Source organism: Trachymyrmex cornetzi, unplaced genomic scaffold, assembly GCF_001594075.2.
Source record: "Trachymyrmex cornetzi isolate Tcor2-1 unplaced genomic scaffold, Tcor1.1 scaffold381, whole genome shotgun sequence".
Classification (NCBI taxonomy): Eukaryota; Metazoa; Arthropoda; class Insecta; order Hymenoptera; family Formicidae; genus Trachymyrmex; species Trachymyrmex cornetzi.
The window spans coordinates 919,298-942,671 of record NW_017298545.1 but is presented as its reverse complement, the minus strand read 5'-3'; the positions used below and the strand labels follow the sequence as shown (position 1 = coordinate 942,671).

Below are 23,374 nucleotides of genomic sequence, written 5' to 3'. Positions count from 1 at the left end.
TAACGACCCCGCAGACTCTGCGGTGCGGGGGGGCGCACCAAAGGCGGGGGCGCCGGGCGCTAGTAAAAAAGTAAAATATGTATAAAGAGTCATTAAAAAAGGTCAAGTAAAATAGTGGTTTCAATCTCAAAGTATCATCGTCAAATTGACGATTTGACGCCCCGTAAGCCGAGTGGCGAAATGCCATTTCGGAAATGGCCATTGTTACCCTCGGTTAAATAAAAAAATTTTGTTTTTATCACAGGCGTTGAAATTTTACCTTTATTTTATGGGGTGACCTTCGTGCTAAAATTTCATTTAACGCCCTGAAAACTATACAATCACGAATTTAGTAAATGAACATAGTCAGCGCCATTGTAAAGAATATACTTGATCACTTACAGGAAAAATGTTTTTTTTTCAATTTTTTTTTTAAATAAAAATAGTTTTTAAACAAATCAAGTTGTGAGCAAAATCTTCGTGGTTTTCTTGTCGTTTACAAAAACTATATAAAATGAAGAGTATGATCGCATCTAGGTATCATAGTATTAACAAATAATTTTAATTTGTAAGAATCTGTGATTGATTTTGTTTGAACTAGTTACCTACATGAAAATTCATGCATGTATATGATGGGCAGTCTGCCCAGGGTAGATATTTATTTTGATGCGTTACCGTATCGAAACATTTGCCGCGCGGTAAGTGAAAAATCGTGTCGTGACGCGACGCTGCATAATACACGTGGAACCTTTTCAAGGTTCAAATGCAAAAAATTAAGGCGGAAGAAAAGGGGGCGCCTAAATAAATTTGTGAGGGGGCGCACATAGGCTTAGTTACGCCACTGGTTAATCAAAATAATAAGCACGATATATCGATAATCTTTACACATTGAAAATAAACAAATGAATAACTATGTAACAATGAAAAACATTAGCTTTGGAAATCGTGGCATAATGATGCCAATCTTATAATCAGAGTAGAGTGCGCAATTAGAATGCATAATTTAATATGCGGTCATTATTGACGGATCTTTGAGAATTACTAATCCATATGTGGATACTGCGCAGTCGATGTTTCTTGTTTCTTGTGTGCAAGTGTGTTCATACACACTGAGAAAAAAATATCCTAAATTTTAATCAATTTTATTTGAATAGTATAAACTAAATATTTATTAAACATAAAAATATATTTATTTGGTGCAAAAAACATTAATTCGATTTAACAATCACTTCTTTTTATTAAGTAAATATTTATTTATTGCAATGTTTAGTTGACAGTATTCAAATAAATATTTATTTAAATTTAGGCTATATTTTTCTCAGTATGATTCGCCTTGCGCACGACCTAGATGCGTAAGATGATGGGTCGTGCATGCCGCAGCAATTACACATCATTACTTTATGCATTACATCCCAAGGGTGACAATGTCGATCGAAGAACACCATGGTTACTTCACGGCTAACAAATAATTCCGTCTGACTATCCAATGTAGCAATTGTTTGCAGTTTTAAACTTGAACTCGTCTGGTTTAGACTACGGGGAGAGCCTCTGTCGGACATTTAGCGTGGAAAATCGAAAGATTATATACTTAAAGAAAAGGCTTTCACGTGTTTACATCAATGTTTAAGTGCGCCGATAATGCAATTAATAATTTTTAGAATACAGTCTACGATTTAGGTCGTTGTTTTTTTATGACACTTCGCTAATCATGTTCACTCCGTCGCCGAAGTCCCAAGGACAAGACAAGGGCAAAGTGCGGAAAAAATGGCGACTGTTCCACGCGACGGACTTTGAATCCTTGCTGTATCCCTGTATCATTTTCTGTACCATTTTCGGATTATTCCCGTACAAGAACATCGGTTCGACCATGGAGCTTTCCAAAGTGGGCCATATCGTGTCAACCATCGTTTTAGTTGTCGCTGGCGTTTGGGGATTGACGATACTCTTCGAGGTCAATATTGCAGGGCATATTAAGTTCGACGGCGTACCTGGAGCCCTTCAATGTAATTGCTACTATATACTCGGTGGTGTCATAGCGGTCATCACGTACGTCATGACCAAAAAGCGGATACTATTGTTCCAGTCCATGCTAGAGGTTTCTTCGAAACTGCCCCCGGAATTGTATGAGAAGATGTCCAAGATGGTTCATGCTAAGGACATTATCGGTTTCCTTTTCATATTAATACAAGTGTATAACTGTATATTTTCCGCCAATTATGGCGATTTCTTTCTCAAGACGATGTCATTTTATTTCACTATGCTGGTGTTTCAAATGGATATGCTGTACATGGATTGCGTTTATGTACTGAAGGCCTGTTTAACACAACTCAACGACAATCTGCTGAGTCTGCGAGAACTTGTGGTGAGCGACGAGCCGCATCTCCTCAGACGTATCTATCATGAGCAGAGAAATCCATATCTGCTAATGGAGCTCAAAGCCCTAAAGAAACGGCATCTGCTGCTCAGCGATACCGTACATTTGTTGAATACGGTTTTCAGTATGCAAGTTCTCACCACAATAGTCATGACTTTTGCCGAAATTACTTTCGGTTTGTATTTCTACATAGTGGCGTGGCAAGGGGAGAGGGGGGATGTTGTCAATCTCGAGAAACAGATCTGGTTTAAATACTACATCACGTCTGTAACATATTATTCTGTCAAAATAGTACTTATAGTGTGGGCCTGCGATACAGGCAAGGATCAGGCCATGCAGATTGGCACTACTGTACACGATGTCCTTATCAGCACCAGTGATAAGCAGGTGAAAGATGAGGTAGCAAAAAATATCATTAATTAATTATTTAATTAATAATAATTTAACTTATCTATTTCTACGAACACATTCTGCGGTTTTTTATACATTGCACATTTTTATACATTGAATCGCTTATACAATTGTATTTCTAATCCTATATTTAATTATTTTAATATTTTACAGTTGCAGCTGTTCTCCTTGCAAATATTGCACCGCGAAAATGCATTTACCGCGAAGGGTCTCACTGTTGACGCAACACTTCTTACTGCGGTAAGCGATCGATCATTTACCTTAATTATGTACATGTATATTATTGACTTTGTAATTGTGTTTATAGATAGTGGGTAGTATCACCACATACCTACTAATTTTAATACAGTTCTTGGTCACGACGCAAACTTGCAAAGAAAAACTTCAAGAGACAGCCTAATTATATATATACATATATGTATATATAAATTACACTGTTAAATGAAAAACACGTTTTTAAATATTATTAAATATACTTTTAAATATATAATACTTTTGAATATATATAAAATACTTTTTTTATCTATCATAAATAGAATATCACTCAATATTTTATACCTGTTAAATATGTATGTACAAAGATATTTGCAATGTTTTCATATAAAAATTAATAGCTCTAAATTATATACAATTAAACATTTTTAATAAGTTTTATTTACTTAAATGTAACGTGTGAGACAAAATAAAAATATTTCTGAAAAAATATTGTTTTGGATTCATTAAATACATAATTAATATGTAGATTAAGAACCTTTAACTACTCTTGCATTAAAATTAAAACGAGCTGATGTTTATATTAGAAGAGAGAAGTACTACGATACAATTTGAAATTCATTTCTGAATCATGCAAAAATATAATTTTAAATTATATCTCTGACGATCATATCGTCGTTCTGTAATAATCAGTGGTAGTTTAGTAATACAGAGATATGAATAAAAGAGTAATTAAATTTTCGTTTCATTGGCGCCACATGGACGGCGATATCAGCGCGGAAATTCAGCGATAAATGCAATCTTCGAGGTCTACAATTACATCTCAACACTCCGTGCTAGAGGAGAACAGATTGCGTTACGAGTTGCAATGCACGCATGTAATTTTCAGACATTTTCCTCGCGAAATCCTTGTTCTTATCATCAGCGAATGACCCACGGAAGTGACTTTTGACCCTGTCCGTGACTTTGCTATTGCTAAATCGTAAATTCGTAATTTTGCTTGTCCTTGAATTTTTTACAACGTAAATGTGTATTTCTTAGTTTAAAGCAATAAAGATTTATCGCTTCGTCGATTCGACGTTCGTTATCTGGTACCTATTTGTAAAAAGAAACGAAGATACCACCTTCAATATCTTTGTCAATGACGACAGAGTGAATAAGACGATGTTAAAACGAACTCACGGAAACACGGTGTGGAGCAAAAGAAAAAGAACAATTTATCGTGGGCTATTATAAGTGCAATAAGTAATACGTCATGTCTGTTGCGGTTTCTACTATTTAATAGCGATTTACCGGCACCAGCGGTGGTAGCAGCAGCGACGTCCTCGAAACTGAGTTTTCATTCAATGCGGAGGCATATGAGGTGTAGCCGGATCGTGATCTATTGTCGTCAAGGTTAACGTTCTACTGCGCGATAATATCCATACATAGTCGCAAAGGTTAATTTAGACTAAAAGGCTAAATGCGTTAATGATTTCAATCGGACTTTAATGCCGCGACGAGAATCTCGGATCACGGCAAGTAGACGACATATTATTTATCACACACGCAAGAACCGCGCAAGTACCTACTTGAGAAAAATTTGTTTTCCTGTGAATCACCCTTGATATACCCTTTACTTCTTATCCCCGTACGTTCCTTTTATTTCGTTTGTAATTCAAAAAGCAACGAAATTGAATATCGACAAAAACAGATGATGTAAATTATTTCGGCACAGCGTGACACGTGTCGTTTATCTCGCTGGACGTCCAGACGAATATATTTCGGTACGAACTGAATAAGACTGCAATTATGCGGCGACAGACTGATGCAAATAAGCGTTGTCTCCGGAGAAAAACGATGCGTGTAAAAACTGAAATGTCAACTGGATAGAATGGCTAATAGCAAATGGCTAATAGCAAAATACAGAAAGTTTTCGTTAATTCCGCGTTATATAATGCAATGACAAATAACCAAAATGTCTATCTTCCGATGTTAATATAACTAGTTTACCATTATTATAATTTCATATCAATTACTTACTGTCATGTGTGTACAATCTTGATAAGAAATGTAAATTAATGAAGTGGAACAACAGCGCAGGATAACAGTGCTATTTATATTTTATAAAACGTTCTAAACATTTGCGTCACCTTTAACATTGAAAGAGGTGAACTTGCGATAAACGATGGCCTTTCACAACTTCCTTGCTAAAGAAAGATCAAGAATCCAATTTCATCAAAGAATCTCTCAACACTGTTAAACTCGTTAGGTCAAATTCTACCCAAGTTTAAGTTTTAATCATTTCAATAAGTCGTCACTACTCTTATTCAATATGTCGTTAATTTAATTTAAAAAATAGAGTTAAGCAATTTAAGTGAACAAATTTATTAAATTTTATTCAAATTTAGTTTATTATTTAAGTGCATACATTAATAATAAATGTAATTTATTTTGAAACTGAAGTGCATACGTTAATTATGGACGTGGTTTATTTTGAAACTGGAGTGCATACGTTAATAATGGATGTGGTTTACTTTAAAACAACAGAAATGAATTTATTTATTATATTAATATTTTGATACATATGGAAGTTAAACATAACAAAATGTTATTTAATTCAACGAATTGGGTTACCATTGCTCTTTTGATATTTAACAGATTAGTTTAAATAGATCATTTTTTTAATAGTAAAATTAGTGTACACTTTTTACACTTAAAGTGAAACAAGCATTATGTTTAAAATTTGGTGGAAGCGAGAAGGAAAGTTTTAGTACAGTCTAATGCAACAACAAAAAACAAATTTAAAGTCTATCAAATTAGAGATTAATATTGAAATAAGATTGGGCTGGAATTTGATCAATCGGAAGAAAGAAAATCAATATTAAGGTTAGTGAACTTTACTTTGAGCGATTAAATTCCAATTTAATCTTAATCGTTGTTCCTCCACGTTGTTAAATTCATAATGTCAAATTAAATTATATCACGTTCAATTTGAGAAGATTTTTAATTTAATCCTTTAGGTCATCACTGCTCTAATATTAACTTAACTACAATTATATAGTTAAACAATTTAACTCAAGATGTATTAAATTTGACTCAATTAATTTAGTTGATTATTTATGAAATACACACATCAATATGGATATTGTTTCCTTTGAAACTAATCTTAGAAATATATTAATTAACATTTTGACATACAAGTTGAAAAAACATAAAGTTAAAAATAACAAAATGTTATTTAAAGATTGAGTCACACGATGCTCGATTTCTCGAATGATAAGCATGCACGCATGCATGCATGCATGCATGCACATATGTATGCTTTGATGCATACAGTCTGACGTTTGACAAATAACTATGAAATTAGCAATTATTTCTTTTGATTGGCGCATGCAAGGAAATAAGCTATGAAGTAATCCAAAATAAATATGAAATCATGTATATGCAGCATGCAGCTCTCAATGCATAAACAAATTCTAGTATCAGAGTAGGCACGTTATTATTCAAAAAAATCGAGCATCGTGTGATTCCATCTTTAAATAACATTTTGTTATTTTTAACTTCATGTATGTGTCAAAATGTAAATTAATCCATTTCTGTAATTGGTTTCAAAGAAAAACAATATCCATATCGATGCGTGTATTTAATAGATAATAAAAGAGCTTAAATTACCATTGTTCATTTGACATCTAACAGTCTGATACGGCTTAACCTTTAACTGGTGTCGTAAATCCATTAGACCCACATCGAGTTTACTTAGTAGAAACTTTATTAACTATACTTTAAATAAGGATTAAAGCGAGCGAGACTGATTACTATATATAGTTCCTATTATTAATTTTGATTAAAAGGAGATAAATGAAGGTCCAAACATTAAAAAAAAGACATAATAAAAATATGTTCTCAAAATTAAATGAGTTCCATTTTGTTAGCCTTTGAAAGATGCGATTCCAGTGGATCCACGACGTTAGAAGTGTAACATTTTTTCACGATACTCTAGTCAAGAGAGTTAATGAAAGACTTGTTCAATCACACTTCGTGGCGTCCGTACAAGTAAAAAGATTCTACGTGAATCCATGATAAACACGTGTTGCGCGGCAGCGCACATGGTACGCATCTCGCGCGAGGAAACTGCGTTTACGTGAACATACAGCACGACAACTGCATCCGCATCGATCGCTCGTGCATCACGTGAAACGAGATCTCACGCATCAGCGTGTATATGTATAGGTATCTGGAGCGATTCTTTCAGACAGTCCGGAATTCCGTTCTTTTGTCTAATTCTGGCGACGGGGCTGCGGGGAGAGAGGTGAGAGAGAGAGAGAGAAAGAGAGAGGAATGGTGGAGCATCACGGTGTAGCGCGCTGCGCGCGTGTGATCACGCGATTTCGCGATCACGTCTCATCGCGCGCCGCGGCGCCTCTGACCAATACGCAATCGGCAATAGTCAGTGCCGCGCCGACTGCCGCGCCGAGTGAACGTAAGGAGGGTGTTCTTGCGCATATACCACCCGTCGCCGAATATATCGCTCGCAAAATCGGAGCTGCTGAGAACAGCAGCCGCGGCAGATTCTTCTCTCAGCTGAGACACGTAGGGTTCTTCCCTGACGCGAGTGACGGAAAATCAAGGTGCTCCGATAAAACGAGAGAGACGTCTGATGAAATAAATAAAAAAGAGAGAGTTCCAAGTGCTGACGAAATTGACAGTTCACGCATGCGGACGAATGCGATCTCCTATGTTTCTATGTATATCTCGTTAGTGAGCTAATTCGAGAAATTTTGTGAGCGTATCGAACTTGTACGCGATTAGATAGAGTGGCGTAAAGGCGGCGAGTTCGTCGCGTAAAATTCAGTGGATGAATGTTTGCGGGCGAGCATCGAGCGATCACCTCGTAATCCATGCGAAAACGCGTCCTTGCCCGCGGATCTCCGATGCCGCTGCCACCGTGTCTACGAGTTTCCTTGGTACTCGCGATAGCGAGCACGACGACGAGATCAGGGGTATAAACAAAGCAGACGCGTAATCAGCGTGTGCGATCGGCGCGCAAGTGGGATGCAGAGATTTTAATTCCCGCGTCGTGAGAGAACGCCGTCGATCTACGCCGCGGCTCTTGCTTAGAGAGGTGCAAGGGCGCCTCTCGAAACCGATTCCCGTTTGTGGAAGTAAGTTTGCCAGCACAGCTTTCATATTTCGCCTCGTATGAGACGCGAGACGCTTCCCGCAGCATCCGCTGCAAAACCCGAGAAAATCTTATTTACGCTCAACTTTTCGCATCCAAGTCAATCCAAGTTGATATTACGATATTCGAGAAACTGGGCTATCATTCGGTATTTTTCTTACATGTAACCGCATGCGCACAAAAGAATTTTCAATTGTTTTTTACGCAGCACTAACGGTAATTAGAACTTATTATCATAATGAATCGTTAATTATTGAACGCTTTGGAAATTTTCGGTCGCAAATGTTGTATCTCTTTATCTAAGTTCCGGTAAATTATAATATCTATCTGTTAAGCTGATAACTTTTAAAGACGTTGTTATTACCTTCTCTGTTAATATATTATTGAATAAATTTTCGCCGCGCTTATCTTAAACTTTGCGAAATTTTATGGAAAAACACTACTGTTCGTAAATGAATATTCTAAATGAAGATCATTCCGTTGCATTTAAAAATCGCTACGGACAATGAAACGAAAGATTGAGTTCGTGCTATATTTACGTCGGCGCGACTCTTGTATCACCAATCCTAATCGAGACGACGTGCCAAGAAATGTGGGTAAAGCATTTGGCGCACTTTGCGGAATTGTTGGGGCACTGTCTCTCGTCATAAATAAGAGTGCGTGACTCGTTTAACTCTCGTATAGAAATCATGACGATCATCTGCTGATACATAAGAAATTTTAAGTCTCGTTTTCGACGAAAATTCACCATCACGGGACTATTACATAAATCACAATTAAAAATAATCCAAAAAAAAACCCTTTTCTTGGCAAAGCCGAGCGGAATAATGCACACGCAAATAATAATTACTCTCTATGTAAATAATATAATTACTTATTTAAAGTATTTCAACAGTTCATATATCCGCAAATCTATTATAAGTTCATTACAAGCATTAAATTTATTCAAAATATATTCTGAATCCTAGTAAGTTTAATACTTTAATCAAATTTATTAAATTAAAAGAAATTCGATTTGCTTATTATATGAAAAGTTCGTTTCTTCGATCAATTTTATAATATTTTTCAAAGAAAAATAAATTCTTGTTTTGAGTAGATAATGAGTTTTTCTGAAATTTTATAATAAGTATATTTTAAGATTATTATCAAGAAAATATTCTTTGTTAAAGATAACCGTTATATAAAAGAAAGAAAATAAGTTGAGTAACCATTTTTCTTATATAGAGAGAATTTTTTCTTAGAATTTACCTTGAAAATATGACAGTCGAGGGACAGCATTGTGTATTTCAAAGAATTTTAATGTAAATCTCTCTCATTCATGAATAAAACTACAATAAAGTATAAAATAAGTTTCATCAATTTTACTGAAATGCATAATAAAAATCTTTAAAATATTACATTGTATCACAACTACCATATTTTCAGGGTAAATTAAAAAAATTTAAATTAAAATACAGGAACTACGAGCCAAAATAATATATTTATAACAATGATAAGTTAATGATGTTATGTATTAACCCGCATGTTGGAATTTGCGTATAATAAAATTAAAAATTAAATTACAATAAACGGCTCAAATTAAAAAATTCATAACATATACAACAATAGAGACGAGCCGAAATAAATTATTAGTCACAGTGTTAAAAAATTATAAACAAGAACAAGACCCCTATCACGAGGTCATCTTCAAATTATTGAAACAAATTTCGAATATATACGGACTATATTACAACATTAATATCAAAGAAAAATTATAAAAGAAAAGATAAATTTTAAAAGAAAATTCTCTCCGTGATAGCAGTAAATTGATTTTTTTCTGTGTATATAAACTTAAGAATATGCGAACAATGTATACTCGGATAATATAAATTAACATTAATTAAAAATACAATTGAAAATGTCCGATATAAATAGAGCAAACGACAATTAATACGAAAATTGGATCGAAAAATATAATTTAGGTTTCACACGTGAATCCGCGCGGCGGAAGTCAGTGAACTTTTTGCAGAGTATACGCGACGCGCGATAGACGTGACGTTTCCGTTAGGCGCGCTCGACCGCGCAATAGCGTCTCTGAGTTATTACACGGTGTTAGCAGAGACTAACGAGAATTTATGAACGTGACAATGAGTTGTCTAGTCTTGTCGACAATACGAGCCGAGTGTTTCTCATTGACTTTAGCCGTCTTTTCTTGCACAAATTGTTCTCTCGAGCGCTTTATCCATTTCTTAATTCGACGATGTTACTCTCGAGAGAAACGTAATTTCTCCGCTTGCTGTATATATTTCTCTTTGCTGTTGCAATTAAGATTTTAATAATCCGTTACTTAACTTTCTTCTACCTCGAACAATAGCGTGTAATTGAATAAATTAAAAAGAAACTGAAGAGTATTTTTCATTTTTAATTATCTTAATAGAAGCGTCCAATTATTTTTTTGCAGCTTTAGTCCTCTACATTCTTTCTACAAATAAACAAATCAAACGTCAAGCAGGCAACGTCAATCATTGTTCGATTTGATTCGCGCTTATTGCTCGATTCATGTTTATCACCGCGCAGACTTGACGTGACGTGCATAGTGCCGTCTCACGGACGCAAAATGCATCGAAAACGTTTGCCGAAGACGAATTGAGTCAACTTGTGCTAATATTGTCGTTCGATAAATTCGGCGCGAACAAACAGTCGGCGACGCGCTTAATTATATTATCGTGGCAAAACTTACGTGCGCATAGAATGAGATATTTTAATTCGCCAAGGTTATTTTGAATTATATGCCATGTGCAGCTATACGTTGAAGCAATTATTATGGGAACCGTTTGAACGAAAGGTGCGAATTCGCGTGTTTTAATTCGGGAAGTTGTATTCGATGAATTATCATTTTCGTAGGCAGGATGGCAAATAAGTGATTTTACGAGTTGCATGATACGCGTGTGTGCGTATGCATGTGCGTCAAAGCGGATCGTATTATGTGCCGTTTATCATCGTCCGTCGCATTTATTATCCACTGTGCGATGGCACGCGCGCTATAAAAGCCTGACGATTAGCAATGTGCCAGAGCGATGTGTTACCCATCCTACGCGCAGCTACTTCCACAGTGGACCGAAATATTCACCCTTTTCTCTTGCGTATTGAAATTTTACGCACGTAATAATCTCGTACACATTAACGCAAAGAATGGTTTTGCTCGAGTATCTAAAAATTTAGCTATATATATAGATTTGGATATAATTTTGTTAGATCAAAATAGACACGTAGGATGTTCAAATTAATTGCTGGTATGTCAAAACTTTTCGCAGCATTACTCATTGAGATTCCTATGTAATTATCTTGATATCAACAAAATTATTCTTTCCGTGTTTATTATTAAATTTATAATGTCAAATTCTATTTTGAGTTATTTTTAATCATTTCTATGGGTCATCATTACTCAATATGTCGTTAATTTCATTAAGACAGTTGAAAGATTTAACTCAAGAAAATGTATTAAATTTTGACTCAAATCTAGTTTATTATTTACTAAGTGAATACGGTAATATGGACGGTTTTTATAAGGCTAACCACGGAAATAGATTGATTTACATTTTGACATATATGAATATTAAAAATAACATAATGTTATTGAATTTAAATTATTTAATTTAAAGGGATTAGATTACCATCGTTTTTTTTTTTCATTTGATGTTTAACAGTGTACATATTTCATTTGTACAAAAGTTTCGATAAGCGCACACAGAAAGGACGGTTTTGCTAAAGTATTTAAAAATTTAGCGAGATACAGATCGGAAAATAATTTTGTTGGACCATTAAAATAATTATACAAAATAATTATCAAGACTGACTGTTGGAATATGTCAAAACTTTTTTACAATATCACTCATCCTGTTTGAAATTTCTATGTAATTATTTTGACGATTCAACAAAATTATGTATTTTCAGATCTGTATCTCGCTAAATTTTTAAATACTTTAGCAAAACCGTCCTTTCGTGCATGGCGCCTTTTTCCAACTGTTTCTCTCTTTCAATATTTTCTTCATTTTTATATTGCGACTTCTTCCAATGTGAATTAAAATTTACGACTCCATAAATAATTTCATACGTTCTGAGTACGTAGTTTATCGTAGAGTTTACGCGTGGCGCTTAAACGTGAGGGTCGGTTTCCGAAGTTATAATCGACTTAATAATTGCGCTCGCGCGGTTACGTAGTGAAGAATCGCGAAAACACGAAATAATCTACGCACGCGAAGGAGACCAAGAATTGCTGCTTTACCTGACTTATGGCCTGTTTTCTGTTTCCTGCGCTAGACTCTTCTAGAACTCTCTTTCTCACTTTAAATAAATATTAAACGTATTTCTATCTCACTTTAAGTTCCAAAAGTGTACACTAGTTCAGTCGCAAAAAACAGACCTTTAGTGAAAACAGCGACGTTCGTTTCATTTCTTTATTTTTACGGTGACATCGCTACCTTTCCGAGATCTGCTCTCCGTTCGCTCCGATCGTTTGACCTTGCCCGTGATAACCATTCCACGATCACGATTCCAATGGATCGGAACTAGCGAACGGACGCGATTCACTTGGGAAAAAGACAGTAATTTTACGCCTTTGCAAGAATTAATCGATTCATTTTTCCCGAGGTCGTTTCGCATACTGCGCCATGTGCAAATTTAGAGATAATATACTATTATTAACTCGTAAGTTATAACTTACCGAAGCGATATATAGCGTGCCTTGCGTAAAGAATTTGCGCAAGTGACATATTTGTAATTCACAATGTAGGCGCGAAGGGAGATTATTTTAATTTTAAATTTACGTAGAAATATATTATTAGAAATATCGAAATCCAGCCTCGACCGTATTTGGTGCTTCTCTATTTATTCATTGTGTTATTTTAACGCCTTCGACTTGTGTTATAATTTTATTCAACTTGGTGTATGTAATTAAATCAGTGGTTTACGCACGAATAAAATCGGGATTTACGTCAGCCAGTTTCGCGGTCTTTCTTCCGCGATGTTGCATCGCCTTCGAATTACGGCCAATGTTGGTTTTGCGCAGTTTCGCACTTCCAATTGCGTCGTTAAGACTTTCCATTTATCTTGTATATCTCAGTTTGCTCCGATTGCTACATATCACGTTGCTTCACTTCTCTCTCTCTCTCTCTCGGAACCCAATCGCAACGCAATTCGGAGCTCCGACGTATATATGTGCAAGGAGCCTCGACAGTTTTCGATTCACGACGTTACTTTAGTGTAGTCAGCGCTACCTTTCATTCCTCAGACGGAGGCATTAATTATGCGGGAGGAAAGAGCCCGCCGCGTATGCACAACGAATGCACGCGTGTGCGATTTGCACGCAAATGGCGACCCCGTTGACATCATGAGGCGTGTATTTTCTGCGCGCGTTCTTGACTTTCCTTGTGATCCACACACGGGTATCATCAAGACGTGCATTCGCTTAAGACATCAAATACAATACAGAAAAAAATAACGCAGTCTCACTTATTCATGGATATTTATATTTTTAAAACTCAACAATAATTTTCGTTTTTTTTTCATTTCCCTATTGATTAAATTTTCGTACAAAAATTATTTAAATTTTTTACGATATAAAGTATAGACAGACAGAGAAAATAGGAGAAAGGTAGAGGAGCCAAATATTGTCACTGAAAGGTATATCTATATGTTTCTAAACCCGATCATCATTCGTGACTCCTCTTAAGACCCTGGAGAGATCACGATTACCGTGTTTCGATTCGACAAGTGATTTTCGCGCACTTTCTCTTGAAAGAACGAATCCATTCATGTGAGAGAGCGGAAAGATAATAATTTTCTACGAGCGTACAAGAGTACCGCGACGTAAGACGCACGATGACAAGTTGTTTTTCTCGGGCTACGTAATGGCACGATGCACGGCGTGTTACAGCACGGAGATAAAATCGGATCTGGGTTGCGCCGCAAGTCGCGAGTGCGTGAGTCAGTCGCCAGTCGCGTCGTCCGCTGGAACAAACAGAATTATTAGGCTGATGTACGAATAACGGCTGCTTCGGCATTGACCGATGCATATTTTTCTACTAGATAAACGTTTCCACGAAACCCATTACGTAAGAGGTTCGACAAAGTCTACGAGAGAAAATGCGTTGATAGTGTGTTTTTCACTCCCTCGAGTCAGGAAGAAACTTTCTTTTACGAAAACAATGACGTAACCGAGGACATTTAGCTAATTAAATTTGTTGGGTAAAAGCAATTTGGAAACAACAGTGATATATATTCCATTACTTTTTTTTATTACGTACGTTAGTATTTGTAAATATTTCTCTCTACACGTTTTTCCTTCCTGAAAAACACGACATTAAGATTTATATGTAGATGTAAAGAATTTTTTTCATTTTGATATAAGGATCAATAAATATATAACTGATGAAATTCAAAAACATTCAAAAATCCTTGAGTAGAATTATATAATAGATATATAAAGGAATATATATATATATATATATTCATATATGTGTATAAAGGAGTTTGCAAATATGATAGACATTTCTTTCGATAAACGTACTGTATAATGCAGTATATAATCGTTTACACTTGCGACTTACCACCCGCTGCGAAAAATTTACGAGCATTCGTTCGAGTACTTCGTATTGAATTACTTTCATTAGTACAGCGACAGTTTAGATCTTAATTGTCGGATATCACGTGTTATTAGATGTCGATTATCGAAGTAGATCGCAGGCGTTAAAAAAAATTATCTGTTCTACATACGTAATTGCTTAATTACTCTTATATAAAGATAATTTCTTATTTATCTAACGAAACAAGTTGTTGACAATAATATGAATTGTCAAAATAGATGGTTAATTATTTCGTAAACCGCATAATCAATTTCCTTCTCCCATCAAAATTATTTATTCAGAAACTTTGGAGTCTAATCTCTCACGGCAAACACAAATATTTTCGATCTCAATAATTATGCGCATTTATGAGTTGTGGAATGACTGTGTCGGTTATCACGCATGACGCGACACTTTTTTTTGACGTGTATCGACGTAAACAAGTATAATTTTTTTTTCATGAGTGCCGCGACACACACGCACGTACTGATAATTATGCGATATATGTATATATTCTCCGGGGGATTCATAAGTTCCCAATAAAGATTCCCGATTACATTTGTTAAAAAAATATTTCTACTATAATGTTCTATAGTTCACAATCCACGTAAAACTGAATTTCTCCGAATTGTGTGATTAATAAATACACACAAATATATGGTGATTCCAAATTATAAAAATATTCGCCGATAAACAAAATACGATTTTAATTTTGTCCTGTAAAATACCCAGTTATATACATAAATTATGTTTTAATTAATATTAATATATAAATTATTTACTTACTTAACATAATATATACATCTACATTAGGTATGCATTCACTGAGAAAAATTTTCAGACTTTATCCGTTCAAAATGTAACAAACGGATATTTCCGATAGATTTTGATCGTATTTAGGATTGTCTTAAAATTTCATTAGATAGTCCTAAATACGATCAAAATCTATCGGAAAATATCCGTTTGTTATATTTTGAACGGATAAAGTCTGGAAATTCTTTTGTCGGTGTTATTAATTTTTGTAAGGAGCTCTAAGGTTGAGCCGTACGGAAAAGGGATCTGGAAATTTCCATATTTCCAACTATCCATCGCTTTTCCCAAATATTGCGAAAAATATATCTTCGAGATATCATTGTGAATCATGATGAGACGTTATGCATAGTCATGTGATGACGCGTGGCGCGATGCCGACGATGACGCGTTGTCACTACTTGAGAAAATCTGCTCGAGAAAGCTGCAGCCGAGTCAGAGGCGCCCGGAAGTGATCTGTATCGTGAGTGCCCGTTTATAGGCGCCGACGAGGTAACGCACGTGTCACAAAATTAAATTAAGCGCGGCCAATGGCGTTGGCATCCTCGTCCCTCGACATTTCTGCAGAAAATTAGCCTCTCAAGTGCGGATTTCTATTTGTTTTTCAACCGCGGCTACAGAATATTTTTATATACAATTTTTTTTTTAGAATGCAGACAAAATAAGTTAGCTCTCATGAATTTAACAATATTAGTTTCGACTACAAATAATGTATATATGTATGCACTGTACATATATAATATATACAAATTTGCATGAAATTATTTAAGCATTAAAGATCCAGTTTCGACTGTTATAGGCCTTTATTTCCTATTGATTGTGTTTTCATATGTACAGTCCAATAAGATTCTTATTGTTAATATTAGTTATATTAGTTAATATTAATTTTGCTTAATATTAATTTTAAAATTTAAAATGATTTATTCAAGTTTAATCACAATAAATCTCGGGGGTTATCAAATGTCTGCTATCATCATGGATATAAGGAGGTACGATATAAAGAATTCAAAACAAATTCGCATCGGTATGCAACAAAATGCGGACAAATAGATTAAGTGGTTAAAAGCGTTTACAGGTCGGAACTGGGGCATCTTAGGTGTCGATAACCTTGAGAAAAGTGTCTGTTCATGAAGAAAGATATCAGTGAATTTTATGAAAATATCCCGCGTTTAGTTTATCCAATATATGTATTTTATGCCGATATACAGTGATATATGCGAATTAAAAAAAATACATATTTACTTGCTTTCGAAATACGTATTCAAAGTACATACACTTCAGTTATCTCTTTACTGTTTCTTTTTCATTTATTTGCATGATACCGACACGATAAGAAATACCGATGGTTTATGAGGCAAATATTATTGATATATGTGCTATTTGGTTCCGAATAAACGAAAGCGACGATAAAATTTAAGTTTAATGGACCAAGTAATTTGTAATTACAAGATTACAACAGCGGTTACAAGATTATGCCAATGATAGTAATATGAAAAATTTGCAACTTAAATATAGTTTATATCAAATTTAATTTAATATATACTATAAAGATATACTAAACAGAAAATTCGGTAAAAATGTATATACGTGAAAAATATAACATCGATCGCAAAAAACAGCTATATACGTGTATTATTTTACGCAAAAAAAAAAACAAATCAACAATATGTCAATCTCGTCAAGATAACCTCTTTTTTTATATGCGAGAGAGAGATTTTTTGAATATATCTCAATTAAGTTTTTTTCTGTTCTCCTCTGAGATTAATAAACGAAATGTCCGCGCGTTTCTTTCAATGCCATGCGCTCGCAAGTTGCGAGAACACCGCAGAAGTCGTCATGCACGAAAGTAACGGTTCACCAGTGTGACTACTGCTTGAAACAATCCGTTCACATCAGTCATGCAAAACAGCGAACCGCGGTTACAATACCATTATGAGCGAGCGCGGCTGCAAAGCTGTCGCGTTTATGGCCATACGTTTCGTTTTCAAGTGGGTAGTTTGCAGTACTCAACGAGTGTATAAGTATAAATATATTCCACGAGCTGTCGAGTTGAAAGCAAATATTGTCATATACAAACAATATGTAATTTAATACTGTAATAAAATTTACGTATCTCGAAGACTCTAAATAACCAATACACACGCACAGGATTTTATCTCGTATTCGAACGTAAACAAATCTAGCGGAAGAGGCGCTTATTTCGTTATTCGATTGTTTTAATTGAATGCATTTTCGCTTGTAGGAAGTTTTTCTCTCTTCAATGTGACTATTTATTATCTCAGTTATTCTTCCACTTGTTGTTTATTCAGCTAACAATAAAACGAATACGCAACACGCAAAACATATCGATCTTTACGTTATTCATGCATCAGGGAAGTTTAAAAGTGCCGTGTAATGGACTTTTCTCTTCCGCGCGTCCTCCTAGAATATCTGCAAAAACTGATTACTTGGCAAACCGAAAACAGCGATGTGCATCACGTTCATGTGATCAGCGATCAGCTGACTATCACGTCGCATGAAAGCAACGAAAGTGCAAGTTGCATCCCCGATGGTGCAACGTGAGTCAGTGCGACCGGTTTTACGACTCCTTTGCGGCGTCAAATTCCGTATACAGCGTCGTATTACGTCGTTTTTGTATCGTTCTAACCACGTGCCGGTCAACGATAATGCTTTCTTGCGTGTCGCGTGCTATTCTCTGATTGATCTCTTCACTGGTTCAAGTATGATAGTTTGATGCAATTTTACGAATGCTACGTTCGCGGAATACGCTCGTTCAAGGATACTCGCGATATTGACGGGTCTCCTCAAAATGCATAATATCACGAAAAAAAAACGTGAATTTCTAAAATCTATTTAGAAACAACCGTGGTGTTTAATTTATTTTATTAATTAAATTTGTTTAATTAATTACTTTTTATTTAAAATTATTTATTCTTAATTTTTTTTCTTCAATTATTTAATTTTTTGAGAAGTTACAATGAAAATATTTACAAAAATGATGACATTTTTAGATCAAAACAGTTATCAATACTACGTTCGTTCGAGGATCCTCGCGATCGGCAAGACTCCTCGAAATACATGATATCGCGGAAGAAACTTGAATTTTTGAAAAACTATTTAAAAGCAACACCGTAGTTTTTAATTTAATTAACTAATTAAATTTATTTAATTGTTTTTCGTCTAATTAATTGACTTTTTGAGAAATTGCAATGGGAATATTTACGAAAATGATAACATTTTAAAATAAAATATCAATTAGCAAAAGTGGAATAGGAAATAATAAAAGAACTGTAATATCTTTTTGAAAAAGTCCTTTTTAGATATTGCTGCGCGACAGACGTTGGATACGTCGCAAGCGGAGAGAAGCTGGTGTTGTTCATGCATACACGATTTTTGTCGGATTACGAGCGTGTGCTGCGTTGACCTCGATTTCGTTGGCACGCACATGGCGCGCTATCACATCGGCTGCCAAGCGTAGTGATATCTCTGTGTACCCGGTAGGCAGCGTTATGTACACTCGATAGAGCCTCTTTTCTGTTCAGTGATAAATTGTACATTGTCCAATTACGCAGAATATATTCGTGGTAATTGTGATCGCTGTCAAATTTAGCCAGTCGATTACGACGTTGGAGAACGACGAAAATATCTAACAAACGTCTTTCTATTTGCACGCTCGTTTGGCTTGTAGAGGCTCGCGTACGTAGGTGGACGCCCAGACGTTTACAAGAATTATGTTCGCAAACAACAGCTACATTACAAACATTGTATATCTCATATAAGTAGTTTTATTCTTTTGTAAATGAATAATAAACGATAAATCATCCTCTATTTCTAGCAGCGTTAAACTATAGCGTGTTTCAAAATTCAGTTTAAAAATTGAGAGTCGCTTTCAACAAGTTTGCACTTTGACTCTACGATTCTGTCCGATTCCACCTAGGATTCTATTTACTACGCACTGACCAAGGGTAATCATCAGTTTCATTAATGTGTGTCGCTTGTTAGTTTAACTTATCTTCTAATCTAATTTTAGTATCAAAAGGAGATTCGATAAAATACCAAGATTAGATAAAATATCGTCTGTAAGATAATACTGAAGTTTATATTTTCGTAAACATCAGACACTTCTGGTTCCACTTACTTTTCATGGTCACGAATTCCTTGGGAATCGTAAACCTCGATTCAGCTGCAATGTATATAAGGTACCTTTTACGTGAAACGATACACTAGAGCTGGTTCGTTTTGCTGTTTGCGTTCGGGATAGCGTAAGCCTTTCTCGAGTGAGTAATTTCGTCGTGTGAAAGGGTTAACCGACATCGAGGAAACCGGCCCTAAGTCGTGATCTCTCGCGTTCCGGGTGAGCTACGCGCATGCCGCGTCGATGAGTGGCTGTGCAACGTGCCGCAAGCGGATAAGTATGCAAGTAAGCAGGTCGATGCACTCCACCCACACCTGGCCCGCGCGAAATAGCCGGTCTGTCCTTGACACGACGTGAACCGGCCGCTTCTCTATCTTGGAGTAGGGCTCGCTCGGCAAACGAGATCGTCTCTCTCACTTTATTCTCTTAAGCTATAACCGTTTGACAAAATTTTACGATTGAACGATAAGTTGGCCTAGGACTATATTTTCCGATTCGGTATCGGCTGTATACAAGCGGGTAGGAAATCAACTAATGCCCGATTCCTTCACTTCCAGATAAGTTGCGGATATCTGATAGATATCTCTTGGATAAAGTTATCTAGAGGTGAAGAAATGGGGCACAAGCGTTGAAATTGCTAGTCGAGTCTGTGACTTTTCCAAATTTTGCGATTGGTTATTTGTCACTATTGATTTTCGTTCGCCGACGGTATACTGTTGCTTTTTGTATCTATTCCGACTGTTTGGCAGTTCGCTATTGACCCGTCGCACTGCAACTGTGCCAAATCGCGCAATAATACACCGATGTGTTGATCGGTACGTTCTCACAAGTACACGGTGCACCCAGGTCTGGATTAAAGCTAGGCAACCTTTTATTCTAGAGTTATAGCACACATAGACTATGTGATGGATAAAAGTTCTTACTATTTTAACTTGTTATTTATTAAATGACTTCGATATAAAAGATCTCTATAGAAATCTAAATAATTTATAAATATAAAATATGTCCTGATTTGTGACGGCTAGAATATTGTTTTGAAAAAGAATCTTGGAGCGATGTACATATATATGAAGAGAAAAGTTTTGCTAAAGTATCTAAAAATATTTAACGAGATACAGATATGATGATTAATTTGTTAGATCGTCAAAATGATGTAGAATGCTCGAACCGGTTGTTAGAATGTCAAAACATTTTGCAGCACTATGCTTGAACGTCCTACATAATTATGTTGAACGCTCGTAGCCCAACAAGATTATTTTCAGATGTATCTTATCTAAACATGTCAAAAAAATCGTCTCTTCTGTGAACTATGATAGAAAAAAAAAGCATAAATCTAGGCCTATTATTTTAGAAACAGTGACAGGTACGGCAAAAATGCCGTAGGATTATTTTAATTCCTATCGAGAAGATCTACGAAAAAGATTCGAAGCCGTATATATCTGTCAACATTACTAAGAAAACGATCCCAACGTCTGACCTGTGCGTAACTTTCTTGTCGGAATGTATGTCTTTCTAAAAGAGCAAATATTTTTATATAAAAAAAGCAACACACAGCATGTTTACTGAAACACGCGCGACAAAAGAAAATCGTTAAAATGAAAGAGGAAACGAAACAAAACTGCGAATAAGATACGTTTGATAAGTTTTAACAATTTGACGAATATTAAAGGGTGTCGAGATGCGTTGTACCGGCGCTGAGTGAACGCTATAAGTTGCACAGCGGACAGCTGCATCCCCGTTCTCTGGCATCCGTGAGATCGCATCAAACGGCGCACGTGCCCTCACATACAGCCCACGCGCATGAGGCTGATGAGGGATCGCTACGCGGGAATGGGCGCGAAACTTGTTTACGCGACGATGCAACGTCGCGCATTCCGCGGCGTAAGTTGCAGTTATTCAGGGAGCCTTGACTCGAGTTGCCGCCGCGTAGGTGCACCTCGCATGTGCAGGCGTGAAACCTCGCCAGCGGGGAGGAAGAGATGGTGCGGACCGTAGATGGATCGGGATTAATTGTAGATTATCACGAACGCACACACAATGCGGGACACAAGTGCGAGGAGTATTTCTCGTCCTATCGATCTTCGCGTGCCAGATCGCTCTGTAGCTTTGCAACATGTCTGTCGCGATCAATCTTCGACGTAGATGGAACGAGAGAAAAAAAAAAAAGATTACCAGCAAAAGATTACCGGTAATGAATGCTTGACCATAAAGGCACACAAGTGTCTTTTGGTCCAAGAGATATAAAGCGAGCTTTATCAGCCACGTTTATTTTCTCGGTGTAATTAATTTTTTTATTTCAACATAATTGAATGTACGTAGGAATAGGAAAAATGTTTTTTGAATTTCATGCAAATTCGCCTTTATTGTCTCGCATATTGAATCTGTAATTATTGGAATTCATGAGAGACGCCTTCTTCCTTTGGCGTTTCCTCTTCCTATTCATGGGGCCGATGACCATAATAAGGAAGGAAACCAATTAACTGTGGGCTGAGTAACAACATGAATCATAAACCAATGGAGACCCCCGTGAATGCATGTCGAAAAGCAATCTTAGTAAGAGTAAGACTTTAATCTTTGAGCGGAAGTCAGAGTTGTGCTCTTTCGCATGAATTCTTTTTAATGCCAAGTTTGTTTTGTTAACTGAAAATATTCGGTATATCTCTAATAACAATGGAAAAATTTCTTGGATCTTACTACGTCTAGTTTCTTTCCTTTCCATCATCAATCTGCGGGTGAAAATCATTTCAGAGAGCCATGCCATTTCGTAACAACTCTTCAATTCAAAGCTTATTTTAATTGGAAATATTGGATATATTTTTAATAATAAAAAAATCTCTTGGATTTTATTACGTCTGGTTTCTTTCCTTCGTAGTATATTTCTTCTATGTTTAACGGATCTATTGTCGAGGTATGTGTACTGTTTAATCAAAAGCATTGATATGAATCAATCAATGTTCAACGTTTTTGCTTCGTAAACATCGGCTATTGTGTATCGAGATCTTGCATTACTTTTTGCAAGGTCGACGAATAGCTACGACCGGGACCCGATTGTTCGCTGGAATTTGTTCGAAAGCGGCGCGGGAGCGCGATAGAGCCGATGTGCAAACCGCTGAGCTTTATCTGCCGCGTGGGAGGTCCGGATCAATGTAGTTTGCGATGGAACGCGAAAAATAACGTCGTGGTAATCGCGGTCGGTGGTTTATGGACCGAGCTATCTGCTAGGAATAATGGTGCGTGCGCGTCGGTCGGGGGAGTACGCGAGGTCAAGCGCAATGGTAGTCTTTTGTTCGTCCAGAATACCGTCCGCGGACAAAGAAACTTGCGCGCAAAATATGCACCCTGCAAAAGAAAGGGAGGAGGAGGAGGAGGAAGTGGTGCGCGAGATGTCAGAATTTCCCACGTGCCGTAGATCTGAAAATCCGATTTATATAATAGTCTAATTTTCAAGTGCGCGATCTCCCTTCGTGATCATCTCCGTGAATATTCATGTGTAAGAGAAAGCGTAGAACCATAAATTCCCATACAATAATCATCATCATTATGTATCTTAATGAAGATTTCACATGATCCAAGCACGCAAACATTTTTGTTCTTTTAATAGAATTTACCTGATTTTATTTGATAAAAAAATTCAGATGTTTTGATGTAAATGGCTATTTATATACGATACCTGGAATTTAATGAATGTG

At 36.1% G+C, this 23,374-nt stretch overlaps 2 protein-coding genes across 2 annotated transcripts in view; both read left to right on the top strand.

Moving 5' to 3' along the window:
* The first annotated feature begins 1,687 nt into the window (after positions 1-1,687).
* LOC108763746 (putative gustatory receptor 28b) lies at positions 1,688-3,164 on the top strand. Its single transcript, XM_018511606.1, has 3 exons — positions 1,688-2,752; positions 2,918-3,004; positions 3,072-3,164. Exons 1-3 carry the CDS (start codon positions 1,688-1,690, stop codon positions 3,162-3,164), a joined length of 1,245 nt encoding a protein of 414 aa, XP_018367108.1.
* A 4,257-nt stretch (positions 3,165-7,421) lies between these two features.
* LOC108763760 (uncharacterized) overlaps positions 7,422-23,374 on the top strand; it is a 39,359-nt gene continuing 23,406 nt past the window's right edge. Inside the window, exon 1 of the mRNA XM_018511620.1 lies at positions 7,422-8,121. The gene's annotated coding sequence lies outside the window, so the exon portion shown is untranslated. The remainder of the gene's footprint in view (positions 8,122-23,374) is intronic.

Bases quoted from the DNA above. Each gene is read 5' to 3' on its own strand.
- LOC108763746 (XM_018511606.1), top strand. From the start codon at position 1,688: ATGTTCACTCCGTCGCCGAAGTCCCAAGGACAAGACAAGGGCAAAGTG. The intron at 2,753-2,917 runs GTAGCAAAAAAT...AATATTTTACAG, and splicing joins ATAAGCAGGTGAAAGATGAG to TTGCAGCTGTTCTCCTTGCA. The intron at 3,005-3,071 runs GTAAGCGATCGA...TTGTGTTTATAG, and splicing joins ACGCAACACTTCTTACTGCG to ATAGTGGGTAGTATCACCAC.